This window comes from Carcharhinus amblyrhynchos, chromosome 26 (genome assembly GCF_965287045.1).
Source record: "Carcharhinus amblyrhynchos chromosome 26, sCarAmb.v2.hapA, whole genome shotgun sequence".
Taxonomy (NCBI): Eukaryota; Metazoa; Chordata; class Chondrichthyes; order Carcharhiniformes; family Carcharhinidae; genus Carcharhinus; species Carcharhinus amblyrhynchos.
This window is the reverse complement of record NC_137349.1, coordinates 26644294-26662395: the sequence shown is the minus strand read 5'-3', so window position 1 is coordinate 26662395 and position 18102 is coordinate 26644294. Positions and strand designations below refer to the sequence as shown.

Genomic DNA, 18102 nt, shown 5'->3' with positions numbered 1-18102 from the left:
GAGATGGTAATTTCCGAATAACCTGGGAAAGACGACAATAAAACCTGTTCATTTCTGACAGCGAGACCAGGATAGCCAGCCAAAGTCACCCTTTGGTCTTCAAATCAATTCAGATGCTAATACCCAGGGCAGCAGCTGGATCATGTGACTTGAGGAGCGGTGCACCCCGGGAATTGTAGTTCCCTAGCTGGCCTCGCCTTCAGTGCGCACGCGCTGGCCTGCCCCCCCCCCTTGCGCACGCTCATTCGGTCCGTTACTGGCAGCAAAAGGCACTCGCGGCCTCGGCACGATGGACGATTTCTCCTCAGGAGGACCGGTCGGAGGGAAGGTGGACTCGGGCATGATTATGGAGCAGGTGAAATTGCAGATCGCCGTGGCGAACGCCCAGGAACTCTTACAGGTTGGTGTCTGGTAAATGTGATCCAGAAGCAGTTGGGGCCTCCTCCCGCCGGTATTGCTCCCGTTGCCCCCAGCGGAGCTGGGCGGTCCTCGGATCTGATTGACAAGTTGGTTGACCAATGGAAAAGAAAGACTTCCCGCTTGAACCAATCAACATACGGTGAGGGTGGGACCTAGAGGCATGCGTCTATGTAATGCGTAGAGCTGGATCCAGGGGGGCAGAGGTCACTTCTGTGTAAGGTGATCCCACGTGGGGGGACAAGGACACTGACGATTACAGCAGGGAGTGATACTGGGGCAGAGAGCTGCCAAAAAACCCATTCTGAGAAATGTATCATCTAAAAAGCAAAAAGGCCGATGTCCTCAAAAAGAACCACTTGGTTTTATTTCATATATGACACAAGTTGGAGCTGAATAGATTTGAGTATCAACAAAGTTTGTCACTGAGCCATATAATTTGATTTGATTTGTTATTGTTACGCATATTAACATAGTGAAAAGTATTGTTTCTTGCGCACTATACAGACAAAACATACCGTTCATAGAGAAGGAAGTGAGTGCAGAATGTAGTGTTACAGTCATAGCTAGGGTGTAGAGAAAGATCAACTTAATGCAAGGTAAGTCCATTCAAAAGTCTGATGGCAGCAGAAAAAAGCTGTTCATGAAGAAGAGAGAATGTCTGGGGTGCGTAGGGTCCTTAATTATGCTGGCTGCTTTGCCGAGGCAGCAAGAAGTATAGACAGAGTCAGTGGATGGGAGGTTGGTATGCATGATGGATTGGGCTACATTCATGACCTTTTGTAGTTCCGTGCGGTCTTGGGCAGAGCAAGAGACGTACCAAGCTGTGCTACAACTAGAAAGAATGTCACGGAGGAGGACGTGAATAATTTGCCGGGTGTTAGTGATGGAAAGGTGGTAGGACTGGAGGGTCTTAATGACATTACTGTTACTAGAGAGGTGGTGCTCGACAGACTGGAGGGGCTGATTGTGGACAAGTCCCCAGGACCGGATGGAATGCATCCGAGGGTTCTGAAAGAAATGGCGGAAGTGATAGTGGATGCCTTGGTGGTTATTTTCCAGACGTCGCTGGATTCCGGGGAAGTGCCGGAGGATTGGAAAACGGCTAATGTTACGCCGTTGTTTAAGAAGGGTGCCAGGCAAAAGGCGGGGAATTATAGGCCGGTTAGTTTAACGTCTGTGTAGGTAAAATGTTAGAATCCGTCATTAAGGAGGAAATTGCGAGGCATCTTGAAGGGAATTGCGTGATAGAGCAGACGCAGCACAGTTTCATTAAAGGGAAGTCGTGTCTGACAAATTTACTGGAGTTCTATGAGGATGTGTCTAGGGCGGTGGATAGAGGAGAGACGGTGGATGTGGTCTTTCTGGATTTTCAGAAGGCGTTTGACAAAGTACCTCACAAGAGGTTATTGCAGAAGGTCAAGGGACATGGAGTTGGGGGTAGGGTGTTAGCGTGGATAGAGGATTGGTTGTCAAATAGGAGGCAGAGAGTGGGGGTCAACGGGTGCTATTCGGATTGGCGGATGGTGACTAGTGGAGTGCCCCAGGGGTCGGTGCTGGGGCCTCAGCTTTTTACCATTTATATAGATGATCTGGAGGAGGGAACCGAGTGTAGGGTGTCGAAATTTGCTGATGACACCAAGATTGGGGGAACGGCAAATTGTGCGGAGGGTGTGGAGAGTCTGCAGAAGGATCTAGATAGGCTGGGCGAATGGGCCAGGAAATGGCAAATGGAATTTAATGTTGGCAAGTGTGAGGTGGTCCACTTTGGTAGGAATAATGGTAGGAAGGACTATTACTTACGTGGCGAAAAACTGCAGCAGGCGACGGTGCAGAGGGACCTCGGGGTCCTTGTGCATGAGTTGCAAAAACCCAGCTTGCAGGTGCATCAGGTGGTCAGGAACGCGAATGGGATGCTGGCCTTCATAGCGAGGGGGATTGAATATAAAAGTAGGGAGGTCTTGCTGCAGCTGTATAGGGCATTGGTGAGGCCGCAGCTGGAGTACTGTGTGCAGTTTTGGGCGCCGCACCTGCGCAAAGATATTTTGGCCTTGGAGGGAGTGCAGAGGAGGTTTACTAGGCTGATACCGGAGTTGAGGGGTTTGAGCTATGAGGAGAGGCTGAATAAACTAGGCTTGTACTCGTTAGAGTTTAGAAGAATGAGGGGAGATCTCATTGAGACGTATAAGATGATGAATGGGATGGATAGGATAGAGGTGGAGAGACTCTTCCCGCTCAAAAAAGACAGTAGGACTAGGGGGCATAACCTCAAGATAAAGGGGGGGCAGTTTAGAACGGAGTTGAGGAGGAACTTCTTCACTCAAAGGGTGGTGAATCTCTGGAATTCTCTGCCTGTTGAAGTGGTGGAGGCTGCCTCGCTAAATATTTTTAAGACGCGGGTTGATGGGTTTTTGATTAGAGAGGGGATTAAGGGTTATGGGGAGAGGGCGGGAAAGTGGAACTGAGCCACGACAGATCAGCCATGATCTTATTGAATGGCGGGGCAGGCTCGAAGGGCTAGATGGCCTACTCCTGCTCCTATTTCTTATGTTCTTATGTTTTCTATAGTGCATCTATAAAGGTTGCTGAGAGTCATAGCTGACATGCCAAATTTCCTTAGTCTTCTGAGAAAGTAGAGGCATTAGTGGCTTTCTTAACTATAGTGTCAACAAGGGGGAGAACCAGGACAGGTGGTTGGTGATCTGGAAATCTGACCTAAAAACTTGAAGCTCTTGACCCTTTCTACTTCGTCCTTGTTGATGTCGACAGGGGCATGTTCTCCTTTAAGCTTCCTGAAGTCGATGACAATCTCCTTCATTTTGTTGACATTGAGGGAGAGATTATTGATGCCGCACCAGATTCTCTATCTCATTCCTGTACCCTGTCTCATCATTGTTTGAGATCTGAGATAAGTTGATATTAGGGCAAATGACAAAAAACTTGGTCAAAGGAGTAATTTTTAGGGCGTGTCTAAAAGGAAGAAAAAGTGACAGGGAAGTTTAAGTGAGGGAACTCCACAGCTTCAGGCCTTGGCAGCTGAAGGCATGAACCATAGAACTCTTTCTAAGTGAAGTAGGACGCTATTTGGTCCATTAAGTCTGCACCGAATAGCTGAAAGAACATCTCATTCAGGACCTCACTGCCTACCCTATTCCCATAGCCCTGAACATTTCATGGCCAGTCTACCTAACCTGCACATTTTTGGACTGTTGGAGGAAACCGGAACATCTGGAGGAAACCCATGCAGACACAAGGAGAACATGGTTTTATGACGGGCATTGGTTGCACAATTAACACAAGAACAGAAGTTTAATTTGATTTTTTTAAACATTTTTTTTAAAGGAGACTTCAGTTGCAATTTCTGTCATGCCCTTTAGGAAGGAGGCACATTTAACTGTGATAATGCCATTCACAATTTAATTAACGTAAAGAGGTAGAATGAGGGAGACCAGTCAGGAGTGTGCTGGAATAGTCAAATGTTGAGGTTGTAAATGTTTAGGTGATGATTTCAGCTGAGCCAAGATAGATACAGTGTGAGAATTAAAACAGAAAATACTGGAAAAATTCAGCAAGTCTGACTGACTGAGGAGAGAGAAGCAGAGTTAACATTTTGAGTCCAATAAAACTTCTTCAGAACAGTTCCAAAGAATTGCCATGGTTGCGAACAGTTGCAAAGAAAAGGGATGGAGTCAGTGGCTAGTGGACGGACCAGGGGGAAGCAAAGACAATGCTTTGGTCTTTCCAAAGTTTAGTTGGATGAAGTTTCTGCTCATCCAGTACTGAATGTTGGACACGCAATTTAGCCACAGTAAAAGGATTGAGAGAGGTGATGGTATGGTTGGGCTGTGTGTCATCATCAACACATATATGGAAATATATATATATATATATATATATATATATATAATGTCACTGAGGGGTAGCATGCTGATGAGAAATAGGAGGAGGGTGAGAATGGACACTCTAGACTATTCCAATGCTGTCGTGGCTGGTCTCCCTCATTCCAACTCTTTGCATAAACTAACTGTGATAATTTCATTAAGAATTAAAGTGTTGAGTGTCCCCTTCTTAAGGGGGTGCAAAACATGGACTGTAATTTGATTTCTTAAACAAAATGTTTCAATCAAAACTTAAATTAAAGTTCATTTCTGGTGTTAATAATATATATGTTACACATCAGACCTCACAGTGTGAGAGGGATGAGAAAGTATTGCCGGTGATTCCCTTGTGTGAGTAGGTAGATAAATATGGAAAGGGTTTTACTCCATGAATGTATAGATGGTTTGTGATCACAGTCCCAGATTCTGATGGTCTGTACCAAGGTATCCTGTCAGCTCCCATGATGCCTATATTCTATGTCACTCAAGTGCCAAGGCTGTTTGTGGCTCTAGCTTGCCTCAGTGGATGGTTGATTGGTAATGAGGGGAATCCCTTGAAAAGATGGTTGATAGCGTCTCTCAGGCATCCAAGGTCAGAGGCAGGGGAGAAATGGCATTATCATATCTCTACAAGGGCAGTGGTGGAGAGAACAGTAGGTCTGCTGAAAATGAGGCTATGATTTCTGGACTACCCCAGGGTAATTCTGCAGTATCCGAATGTCCGCCAGAGCGAGTGTCGCTCATCATCATCGTCTGCTGTGTTCTGCATATTTTGCTCTCTCGAGGGGAGAACCATTGGACCAGGAGGACACTGAGGCAGATGCAGCTACCTCATAGGATGAATCCAAAGAAGACTCAGATGCAAATCCCAGGTAGACAGATGGTGAGGATGCAGAGGCTGAAATGAGGAATCATTGGGGAGGCAGGGACACTAGGGAGGTCTTCATTCAGCATTCCTTCAGCTAGGCTGCTAAGGTTTGCCTTCCATCTGAGATTAAAAGCATCACCTACTTCCCAAACATCTCGCACAGAACCATGACATGATGCAATGTCACATCACTCCTTCGGTAATAAAATTTGCTGGCCCAAACATCTTTTACCAGGTACTGATGAGGCAAATACCCATAGAATACACTGGACACTCAGGACTGGTGAGGAAAAACTCATTTTTTCTTTATGACATTGAAGTGAAAATAACAGAACTACCAAAATGCACTGATTCAAATATCATGGATATTTACAAAATAAACTAAGTCACCAGTGCAAACCTATTGTTGTCCTTGCTGTGTTTTAAGCTTGTGTATGTGGGTGTTAAACCTTGATGCCACCTTCCCCTGGCCCCCAGCCCCCGGACAGTGGCATTAGAGGCAAATTACTGAGTATGTTATCCTGCTAGTGTAGATAACTAGGCATGAGCGGGTTCGCTGTCTGACAAGGCTGCGCATGCTTCAGTTGATGTGGACTATCTGTAGAATGTTGCCCATGATGAGCCAAAATTCCACATTGATAACTCTGTATTAACTTGTGTAAGTGGGTCATATGATTGTGCCATCAATCAGAGTGAAGTTAGAGCACGAAAGATCAGGAAATCATGAATTGCTGGGATAGCCAGCATTTAACATAGAGATGGAACCTCTCTGCGAAAGGTTGCACAAGATCTGCGAATATGGCTAAACCTGTGAGGAAACCAGAAGTGTTGTGATCATGGGTGGCATGGTAACACAGTGGTTAGCACTGGTGCTTCACAGCTCCAGGGACCTGGGTTCAATTCCTGGCTCGGGTCACTGTCTGTGTGGAGTTTGCACATTCTCCTCGTGTCTGCGTAGGTTTCCTCCGAGTGCTCTGATTACCTCCCGCAGCCCAAAGATGTGCGGGTTAAGTTGATTGTGCTAAAAATTGCCCAGAGTCCTGAGATGCATAGGGATCAGGGATTAACAGGTAAATATGTGCCAATGCAATCAAACATGTGCTGCAGTGCAAAATCCTGGCGCACCTTTACAGTCCTGCAACATCAGTTAGAGAAAGAGAGGGACATTTTCTATAATTCAAAGATCCATCAAAAGCCACCACTAAGCGACATCAAAATGCAAAGTGCTGGATATAGCAACAAAGGCTGCAACAGAAAGACCGATCCAAAACCCCTTGGAAGTACACAATGGATGAAGAATTTCATGGCAAGACTGCCAGCCACTGCAGAGAGAGTTCGCAAGAGGCAGTGTCAAAGTGTGTGCATTATTATTTTGTGTCACAGGATTATTGGTTAATAAATCTGCCTATTCTTTAACCATGATGAAGGGTGATCTTGATTTGAAAGGTTGGCTCTATTCTGTCTTCAGATACTGTCAGACCTGCTGAGATTTTCCAGCATTTGCTGTTTTTGTTTCCAGCAAATTTGCTTTTATCAAGGAAACCTTGTTTGGCTCGTTATTGTTTAATGCATAAATAGTTAAATGTGTTCTGATTTGGATGTACCTTCATGAAAAAGAAAATTAAACCTTTGTTGTGACCAACCAAGGAGCTTGAACAGAAGAGAGCTGGTTCACCTCTTCTCATGACAAAGGTTATACTTGCCAACTGAATGCATACTTAACTGATTCCAAGCTGTGATAGAATAGAGCCAGTTGAACAAGTTTTTTTTGAGTTTAACAAGAAGGTTAGTTTCTTTACACTTGAACCAATCTAAATAAAATGATAAACTACGACTTCCGCACACTGGCAGTACACTTGGAAGTTTACACTCCCAAATGTAACTTAGAGTAGGGGAGGATTGATTGACCAAATCTGTAATCCATGAAAAATATAGAAGAATCTATCGTTTATTGTTTAGTATCTTGGTTAGCAGCACAGTGAGTTTGATGGTTTTGATGCTTTGATTTAAAGACATTCTCCTGGAGACACAGTGTGGAGTTGAGTTCTTTCTTTAAAGTCTCTTCTGTCTACTGCAGAATAGAGACAAAGTCAAATTAGTCAGGGGTCCAAGCATGGTTATTGGTGGGGAGAGACAGCAGGAGCTCCACATAGCTCAACTATTAGTCCAGTTCTACTCAGAATGATGTGCTTAAGCCACACAAAGAACTTAGGCTAGTCATGTGATCTCTGCCAGTAATTTAAACATAATTGTATATCCCAATTGCAAGTAGATTAGCTCGTCTGGAGAGCTACATTAAAATCAAAATCTTTTCTCCACGCAGTTAATATTTGGTTTGTCTTCAGCTATTCTACTAGCAATTCACAGTGACAATGGTGAGGAAAAGAAAGTACTGCTTTCCAAGAAAGGTGTCATAAAGTGCAGAAAAGATTACCAGCAAAGGGAAGGAAGAGGCGGTCCAGGAAGGAGAGTTACTCCAGCTACGTCTACAAAGTGATAAAACAGGTTCACCCCGACACCCGGCATTTCCTCCAAGACCACAAGCATCATGAAGTTGTTCGTCAACGACATCATCGAGCCCATTGCAGTGAGGCTTCCTGCCTGGCCCATTACAACAAGTGGCACACCACCAGCTCCTGGGAGATCCAGACAGCTGTGCATCTGCTGCTGCCGCCTGGGGAACTGGCCAAGCATGCCGTGTTGGAGGAGACAAAAGCGGTGACAAAATACATCAGCTCCAAGTAAAACTACACTTTTGAAAAATTTGTTGAAGGAATGTGCACAAAGGTCATTCGCAATTACAGAGGTATCATTAATTAGATGGGTTTTGCTAACATGCTATTTTCAATAGGGTTGTAATCTGTAGTAACGTAGAGTTGTGAGTTAAAATCTGTTTCAAACAAGTCTATCTTTTAAAAATCCAGTTTCATGTTTCCAGCCAATGGATTAAAAATCAGTATTTGATGTAAACACCTTCATAACAAGGCAGAGAGACTACATGAAAGGCAGCGTTAGAGGAACAAGTCGAATAGATATGCAGCTTGCAGGAGATTGCAGTAATCAGACTTCCCCTGGTGATTGGAGAGATTGGAAGACTGAAGATTTTAAGGTTAATATATTGGGGTTGGCCGCATATATTTTACATATTGGGGTTGGCAAGGATAGGATGATCAGCAAGTGAGATGTAGCCCAGGACAGGTTGTGTGCAAGCAAGGTTGCATTTTTGGAATTCAGCAAGAAGGGAGGTCAGTAAGGAAAGCACTTAAATTGTCAAGTCTGGAGTTGGAGTGGATGCAGGTTTCAGTGGAGAGAAGGTAGAGATAAAGTGTGAGTGTTGTAAAGTTGTAAAAGTGATCTTCGTGGTGGATAAGAATGGAATTTGCAGCGTCAAACAGGACATTGACTTTGTGAATGTCTGGTTGAATTGGGTCCGTGACCATGGATAAGAAGGAATCAGTGACAAGAGAGAGGAGAGGAGTGAAGGTTTTCTCCTGGTTTATGTTAAAATTGGAAATCAAATAAAACCCAAGAAAGCCCAGGTTTTCCAATCTGCATTAAAAAAAATTGATTTTAAAGATTGCTATCTGTAAGATCAGTAACTAGAAAAATTCAGCGAGTCTTGAGCACCCACAAACATTAGTTACAGCAGAGGTGCCCAAGATTGGTCATTGAGAATTAGTTTACATTAGACCGTGTGCTTTCTACGTACTGCATGTGTGCATTTTCTCAGTGGCTAATGATACAACAGAAGTTAAATTGTATACACATTGTTGTGCATTGTTGATGAAGTCAGCTGCAAAAATCCTCCTTCCCGTGGGTTGAAAATAGAATGCAGTTGGCACATGTTTAGAATATTTAGAATACTTCCACTGTTAACTGCGTTGGCAACAGGTTAGACATTAGCCTTGCAGGTTTGAACTGATTTTGTTCAGGCAGGTGAAATGTAACTCCCACCTACCCTTGTTGTCTGCAAACACTGTGCATTATAAGTGGCCTTTACTGTATTATTGTAAGATTTTATCCTTCGGTCTCAGCCTCATTCCTAATGGGTAAGGATCAACAGCACAAAACTGTCCTCGCTTATTGCATTCATGTTAAAAATAAAAGATATCCTGTACCCATAGAATGAGTACAAACTTAACATTACACAACATTAAACCTTTGCTACTTGGGATACAGAAGCCCATGCCATGTCACAGGATTTGTGATCCAGATGTCCAGATTAATGTATACATGTGATAATAATAAATCAAATCAAATAATGAGCTGGAGGACAAGAGTTTAAATAAAGTTTGAGAATTTAAAATCTGATGAATTAAATCAGGTAAAATTCTGGAACTAGTTCCCACAAAAGTACCAGATTGTTGTAAAAACCCACCTGCTTTACTTAATACCCTTTTAAGAAAGGATATTTTTGTTGTAATAGTACGCAAGAGTATTCATGTGCATTTCTCTTCTTTTTACCCATAGACAGGCAGTATGTGGCCTGTACTGTGCAACACGTTTGAATGTCCCTGTAAGAGAACATGGGTAAACTGTGTTAGAATGAATGTCAAGAAATAGATCTGAAGCTCTGGGCACCCCCTCAGTTACAGAGTGAAGAAGCTAAAAAGGAGTTGCAACTTTTTGGAATGCCTCCTGACCCAGTTAGCCCTAGTTGTTTGTGCATAACCCAGCTGCTGATCCAACTCCCTCAGGTCTTGAGCCTGACATAATGATCACACCACTTCTAACAGTTTTGCATTTCAGAACCCAGTCTGGGGTCTACATCTAGACAAAATGTGAAAAATACATTAATATTTACTTTGCTCTGGAATTGGAATACAGTGTAAGAATTTTGTGTTTTGTGTTATTTCAGAGGATGACTGATAAATGTTTCAGGAAGTGTATTGGGAAACCAGGAAGCTCACTGGACAACTCTGAACAGGTAACAACTTCTGCATTATGTCAAAAAATCTTTTACAATAGACAGCCTCTTGAGTTTGAAATCTTTTAGCTACATTTTAAAGATGAAATATGCAAATATTAGTGAGATTGGCTGGTTAACCACACAGAATCCTAGAGTCATACAATGCAAAAGGCATCAGCCTTCAAAATAGAAGACATTAAAACAGAAATACTGGGAGACAAGGTCTAATGGGAGCAATGAACTTGAAAGTAATTAATATTAGTAAAGACATGTACTGGGGAGATTAACAGAACTAAAGTGGATAAATTACCTGGCTCTCTGGCCTTAAAAGAAGCAAGTGCAGAGATAGTGTAGATGCACTGATTATGATCTTCCAAAAGCTGTCCCAGTGGATTGGAAGGTAGTAAATGTAACACTACTAGACAGAAAACGATGCACCACAGGCCTGTCAATCATTGAGGAAATGCTGAAATTCATTAGTAAGGAAGTGATAACAGGGCACTTAGAAAATCATAATATGATTAAGCAGAAATGTGTGGAAGGAAAATTATGACAAATCTGTTGGGATTTTTTTGAGGACGTAACTAGCAGGATTTATAGTGGGGAACCAGTGAATGTGTAGTATCTTTGGATTTTCAAAAGATATCATGGTCCAAGAAAAGTTTTTGCACAAAATGAGGGCTCATGAGGTTGGTGTAACATCAATGTGAATAATGGATTGATTAAAAGACAGAAAGCAGAGTGGAAGTAAACAGGTCATTTTCAAGTTGGTAGACTGAAGGAGTGCTGCAAAGATCACTTCTGGCCTCCCCAGCACGTCTTTACAATTTGTATTAATGCCTTAGATGAGTGGACAGAATATAATGTATTGAAATTTGCTGATGATACAAAGATGGTGGACAAATCAATAAAAATAGAAATTGCTGGAATTACTCAGCAGGTCTGGCAGCACCTGAGGAGAGATAAACAGGTTTAATGTTTCAGGAATGTGACCTTGAATCAGAACTGGAGAAAGTAAAAGTTGCAATAAATTTTGAGGAAGTAAAAGGGAGAGGATGGACAAAAGTGGTTATCGTTCAAAGCCAAAGGGAGTGGGAATGGTTCACACAAATAAAAAAATGTTTAGATGAGGTATGAAAGGCAGTATTTTGGATAGTTGTTGCCCAAAAGTAAAAATTGGAAAGAGAAATGAGAGAAAGAGATAAGCGAAGAAAAGGGAAATAAAACGTAGATAAAGATTATGATCTGTTTGCATTAGACTTTTATTAGTGGTTGGAAAGTATGATGTGAGGAGAACATGAAGGCTACAAAGGAATAGAGAATTAAGTATTTGGGAAAGGAGGTGGCAGAGTATAATTCAGGAAAATGAGGTTATTCACTTTGGTATGAAGAATAGAAGAACAGAATATGTTTTATATGGTGAGGAACTGTTAAAAGTTCATGTTTTGGGGATTTAGGTGATAGCAAACATTAAAAGTTAACATGCATGTCAACATACAGCAAGCTATTTGGAAGTCTTTATTGCTAAGGATTTGGAGTTCAAGAGTAAGGGGGTCTTACCGGAATTATACAGGGCTTTGGTGAGGTCACACCTGCGCATAGTTCTTGTCTCTACCCTAAAAAGGGAAATACCTGTCTTAGAGTGGGTACCTGTCTTAGAGTGGAGGTTCACTAGATGTATTCTTGGAATGAGAGGGCTGTCTTTTGCAAAAAGGTTGAGTATTAGAACATAAGAAATAGGAGCAGGAGTAGGCCATCGAGCCCGCCCCGCCATTCAATAAGATCATGGCTGATCTGTCGTGGCTCAGTTCCACATTCCCGCCCTCTCCCCATAACCCTTTATCCCCTCGCTTATCAAAAACCCATCAACCCGCGTCTTAAAAATATTTAGCGAGGCAGCCTCCACCACCTCAACGGGCAGAGAATTCCAGAGATTCACCACCCTTTGAGTGAAGAAGTTCCTCCTCAACTTCGTTCTAAACCGCCCCCCCTTTATCTTGAGGCTGTGCCCCCTAGTCCTACTGTCCTTTCTGAGCGGGAAGAGTCTCTCCACCTCTATCCTATCCATCCCATTCATCATCTTATACGTCTCAATGAGATCTCCCCTCATTCTTCTAAACTCTAACGAGTACAAGCCTAGTTTATTCAGCCTCTCCTCATAGCTCAAACCCCTCAACTCCGGCATCAGTCTAGTAAACCTCCTCTGCACTCCCTCCAAGGCCAAAATATCCTTGCGTAAGTACGGCGACCAAAACTGCACACAGTACTCCAGCTGCGGCCTGACCAATGCCCTATACAGCCGCAACAAGACCTCCCTACTTTTATATTCAATCCCCCTCGCTATGAAGGCCAGCATCCCATTAGCCTTCCTGACCACCTGCTGGACCTGCAAGCTGGGTTTTTGCGACTCATGCACAAGGACCCCGAGGTCCCTCTGCACCGTAGCCTGCTGCAGTTTGTAAACTCAAGAGGAGTTCAGAAGAATGAGATGTGATCTAACTAAGTGTGTAAGATTTTTAAAAGAGTGTGACATGATAAATATTGATGATTCCCCTAGCTGGAGATTCTGGAACTAAAGGACATAGTCTCATGGTAAGGGAACAGCCATTTAGGACTGAGATGCAGAGGAATTCTTTTCACTTGGAAAATCTTTGGAATTCTTAATCCCAGGGACAGTGAATGCTCAATCATTGAGTATATTCTAGGCTGAGATTGATAGATGTTTGGATTCTTAAGGCAATTAAGGGATATGGGAATTGATCAGGAAAATGGAGTTGAGGCTGAGGGTCAGCAATGATCATGTTGAATGGTGGAGCAGGTTCAAGGTGCCACATGACCTACTCCTCCCCTTTATCTCTTATGTTCTTATCCTATTCACTGTGCCTGCTCTTCCTTCCATAACCTAGCAGTTCTCTCTGCTCTAAGTATTTATCCAGTTCTCTTTTAAAAGTTATTACAGAATGTGCTTCCATCATCCTTTTCAAGAAGTGCTTTGCAGATCATAACAATCAAAATATTCTCCTTATTTTATCCCTGGATATTTTGATAATTACTTTTCATCTATGTCCTCTACTTCCTGGCATACTACTACTGGAAGCCTGTAGCTGTCCTTGCTATGGGTTAAGTGACAAATTTAACCATTTGCAAGCATATTCATCATTTGAACTAGTGTGTGTATTTGAAAGTAAGTTCATCTTTCAAGTTTTTAGCATTTTGGATAATGATAACTAACCATTGCTGCATGTTAGGGAAACACTTAAAGACCCTGTTACATCCAGCAGTCTCACAACACCAGCTTAAAGTCCAACAGGTTTATTTGGTATCAAAAGCCACTAGCTTTTGGAGCATTTGCTGCCCCTGAGTAGAAGTTCTATTCACAAACAGGGCATATAAAGACACAAACTCAATTTACAAAATAATTATTGGAATGCAAGTCTTTACAGATAATCAAGTCTTAAAGGTACAGACAATGTGAGTTAAATACAGGTTAAAGAGATATGTATTGTCTCCAGACAGGACAGTTAATGAGATTTTGCAAGTCCAGGCAAGTTGTGGGGGTTATAGATAGTGTGACGTGAACCCAGGTTCCCGGTTGAGGCCGTCCTCGTGTGCGGAACTTGGCTATCAGTCTCTGCTCAGCGACTCTGCACTGTCATATGTCGTGAAGGCCGCCTTGGAGAATGCTTACCTAAAGATCAGAGGCTGAAGGCATTCCAATCATTATTTTGTAAATTTTGAGTTTGTGTCTTTATATGCCATGTTTGTAAATAGAACTCCCACTCACCTGATGAAGGGACAGCAAACACTCCGAAAGCTAGTGGCTTTTGCTACCAAATAAACCTGTTGGACTTCAACCTGGTGTTGAGACTTCTTGCTGTTTACCCCCGTCCAATGCCGGCATCTCCACATCACATCAAGCAATAGCAGGACTGCTCCATGTTGCAATTTTCATATTGCTATTAGATATTACGATGGAAGTGTTGTCTCTATATCTCTGATTAGAATCCATAGATTCTATAATGCTCAAAGCACACAAATGACAATACCATGTGAATAATTAACTCAGTCATATGCCCACCTTCTTCCATTTGAGAAAAAGATACAAAAGCTTGAGATCACATACTGACCAACTCAAGATCATCTTTCCTACTGCCATCAGACTTCTGAATGGACCTGCCATATCTTAATTTGATCTTTCTCTACATCCTAGCTATGACTGTAACACTACATTCTACACCCTCCTTTCCTTCTCCTGTATGTACTGTATGAACAGTATACTTTGTCTGTTTGGTGCGCAAGAAACAATACTTTTCACTGTATACCGATACATGTGACAATAAATTAGTCAATTCTGGAAACATTTACTGAAACAACTTCTTTTGGCACCTTTTGCTTTCAAACCTCAGGAGCGAAAGTATGAAAATTCCTGCAAGTTGCGTACCAAGCTCAGCTTATAATAACATCAGTTATGCTCTTGTCTCTGGTTACTAAGTCTTTCATTTAAGTGAAATAGAAGTCTGGTGGAATAATTTTTATTCTAAGGATTCCTGCTTTTCATAAAAAAGAATGATAAGCTATCATTAACTTTACATTTTCAACAAAAAGTTAAATGTAATTTTCCTGCCACGTAAAATAATGGTAGAGGGTTAGGTGGTTGTGCCATCCCTCTTACAGTTTGCAATCTGATACATTCCATGTCCCTAACGGCACCTGAATGAACTAGCAGGAAATGGGATCCTTTCTGTGGAATGACAGTCTCATGCCCCTGCATGTAAAATCAGAGCCACTCACCAACCCCTCTGTATTGAATCAGATTCACACCCTGCTCTGTTTTAACCATGTCTTTCAGAAATGTATAGCTATGTGTATGGATCGCTACATGGATGCCTGGAACACAGTATCACGAACATACAACTCCAGACTACAACGAGAGCGTGCACAGATGTAATTGAATAACAAACAAGCCAGGCTTGTACAACACTCATTCCAATCTGGGAGAGAGAAGAACTCAAACAAGGGAGGGATGTACAACACAAAACACTGTATACGTTTCAGGAAAATTGCCAATCTGTCTAGGTTATAAAACAGTTGTGTCAGCCTGTATTATGTGGACTTAATTATGACTATAATAAAGTACATGATATTGAATATTAAATATCTTTCTGCTTCTATCCTGTCTGACCAACCTGATTATACTTTGAAAGTGTTTCAGCCATATTTGAAACTTTCACTTTTATGCAGCAAATTGGTCTTACAGAAAATCCTGGGCTGCCTTACAGTTGTATCCTTTCATATCTCAGGAAGGCAGCCTGATGGTTCATTGGATGAATGCACGATCAATGTTGCTCTGAGGCATACAGAATAGAAGGTCCCATTTGCTGAGTTGTTCATACTAGCAGCAGTTGCAATAGTTGACCTCAGCATACCTGCATACAATCATACAATACAAACTCTACAGTACAGAAAGAGGCCATTCGGCCCATCAAGACTGCATTGACCACAATCCCACCCAGGCCCCACCCCCACATCCCTACATATTTACCCACTAACCTACGTATCTCAGGACACTACGGGCAATTTTAGCATGGCCAATCAACCTAACCAGCACATGTTTGGACTGTGGGAGGAAACCAGAGCACCCGGAGGAAACCCATGAAGATACGAGGAGAATGTGCAAACTCCACACACACATAAGGAAAAGAAAGGAAATAGGAAATTCATAAGAAAAAGAAAAAAATCTGCTGAACATCCTGTTTATATTCTCTATCCAGTGACCTTTGTGGAAGTTGTTAAGGCTCTGCTGTCATATTCTTGCAATCTATTGTCTTCTCAGCATCTATTGTCTGAACTCTCAGGAAAAAATGGGCAATTGAGTGAAGTAATGTGATGGCTGGAACCTGTACTTGGTCAGTCAGCATCTTCAAGAGATGGGGAGAAAATTGGAGAGAAATTGAAACAAGAATGCAGGTTTTAGAAGAATGTTTTTGAATTAAAATCGATATACTGCAGATGCTGGAAATACGAAATAACAACAGAAAATGCCATAAAAACCCAGCAATTCTGGCAGCATCTGTGGAGAGAGAAACAGTTAACATTTTGTCCCCTTTTGGTGTGAATATGTATTTTGTAACTACAATGTTATTACATGCAAGGATTATCAAGTTTCTCAGAACATGAACACTAAAGGAATTAATATAAGCAGATGAGAATAGTCTAAATATTTAACATTTACTGATATCAGTTTATTTGGTGAGTTGTAAAAAATGAGCAGTTTTTTAAATAAATCTTTGTCAGACTGTAACTTTTCAAAACATTTTAACTTCTGCAATGACTTTAAAAAAATCTTTAAAAATTCAAAGGGAGTTTTAGGAAAATGAAATTTGACATATTTTCTCTTACATCTTTAGCTAGCCCTCCCTTTAGCCTTCTCAAACAGCCTCTGTGCACGCAGCAGTGGCATAATTCAGGTCTGGTGCCAACTTTTGCGATATTAATGGAAACCAGTCATGAAACACTGCCAGAAATAATGTTTTGGAGAGTTTTTGTCTTTTACGTAGTGTTCTTGTCAAGTATCACTAACCAAATAGGGCCTGAATACCAATTGTAAGAAGAAAGTTTGGACCGATATGTGTATTGTTATCAGAGTCCCATCAACATGGACCCCACACCCAAGAAATATTCCCTCCTCAAGAACCCCTCGTGGTTTCTGAAGGACGACTGGGTCCTTCACCAACTAACTGTGGGGGTGGTGGTGATGTACTGTGGATTCTGATGTGAACTCCGTGTGTTCAATTTTTGTGATGAGTGTGTAAATAATGTTGTATAATTGCATAACATCTGCTCTTAATGTGGTAGATTTTATTTAATAAGAATGCTTCCTTTATGCGGTTAGTGTGGCAGTGTGAAAATGTTGTAGTGTGTGAGTGGTGAGCTGTGTGAAAGTTTGCAATGTTTGTGAAACAGATTTCTGTTCACTTTCACACTGATAGTGGATCCAAACCATCTGGATGACTTTGAATTATTTGAGTTTTACAGTTGCTATTTTGATCCTGGACATCAGCACAAAATAATATTCCAGGAATAGAGGGATCGCAGGAATAGAATAATAGGTCATTATTTTCCAGAATCATTTTATCCAAGCAGAATGTACTTTTGGTGATTTAATAAAATGTCTGCCTGACAAAATCTGACCAAGTATGTACCAAAAAAAGCAATGAAACTCCTACATGAAAACCGGATAATCCAGGCCTGAATTCCCCACTATACAAGCTGCCCCAAAGTTGATATTAAAATGATCAGGCTACATGATATCCATGGTGGAAAACTGAAAGATATCAGGTGCTTTAGAGGGTATTGTTGAAACAGTTAACTCGCCTTTATCATCACCAGTTACATTCCCTTTGCCTTTATGTCTATGCGAGCCCTATCAATTACACCCCCCTCATGGTAAAAGTCTTGTCCTGATTTTCTTTGTCTTTAGAATCATAGAATTCCTACAGCACAGAAGGAGGCCATTTGACCCATTGAGTCTGTACTGACCTCAAACCCATCCTGGCCCTATTCCCATGACTCCACTAATCCTGCTAGCCCTCCTGACGCTAGGGTCAATTTAGTATGGGCAGTCAACCTAGCCTAGGCATCTTTGGACTGTGGGGTGGGGGACAGGGGGGAACTGGAACACCTGGAGGAAACCTACGCAGGCATGGGGAGAATATGCAGACTCCACACAGACAATGACCCAAGGCTGGAATTGAACCTGCAACCCTAGCACTGTGAGGCAACAGTGCTAACCACCATGCCACCCATCCTACTCTGATGAAGACTCATCCAGACTCTCTCCATAGATGCTGTCAGAGATTTTCCAGCATTTTCTGTTTTTGTTTTAGATTCCAGCATCCGCAGTATTTTGCCTTTATCAGAGCTAAGCCATGTTGTATCTGATGTGGTAATGTTGACTGGGATAGTAAGAGCTTTATTCTGCATCTGATCTGTGCTACAACTGACACACAAGTGCTGGAAGCTGATACCCA

At 42.1% G+C, this 18102-nt stretch overlaps 1 protein-coding gene across 1 annotated transcript; it reads left to right on the top strand.

Annotated features, from left to right (window-relative positions):
• Nucleotides 1-211: 211 nt before the first annotated feature.
• On the top strand, nt 212-15227 carry timm13 (translocase of inner mitochondrial membrane 13 homolog (yeast)). Its single transcript, XM_080213000.1, has 3 exons — nt 212-400; nt 10022-10090; nt 14922-15227. Exons 1-3 carry the CDS (start codon nt 290-292, stop codon nt 15018-15020), a joined length of 279 nt encoding a protein of 92 aa, XP_080069126.1. The 5' UTR covers nt 212-289; the 3' UTR covers nt 15021-15227.
• Nucleotides 15228-18102: the final 2875 nt, after the last annotated feature.

Bases quoted from the DNA above. Each gene is read 5' to 3' on its own strand.
- timm13 (XM_080213000.1), top strand. From the start codon at position 290: ATGGACGATTTCTCCTCAGGAGGACCGGTCGGAGGGAAGGTGGACTCG. The intron at 401-10,021 runs GTTGGTGTCTGG...GTGTTATTTCAG, and splicing joins ACGCCCAGGAACTCTTACAG to AGGATGACTGATAAATGTTT. The intron at 10,091-14,921 runs GTAACAACTTCT...CATGTCTTTCAG, and splicing joins CACTGGACAACTCTGAACAG to AAATGTATAGCTATGTGTAT.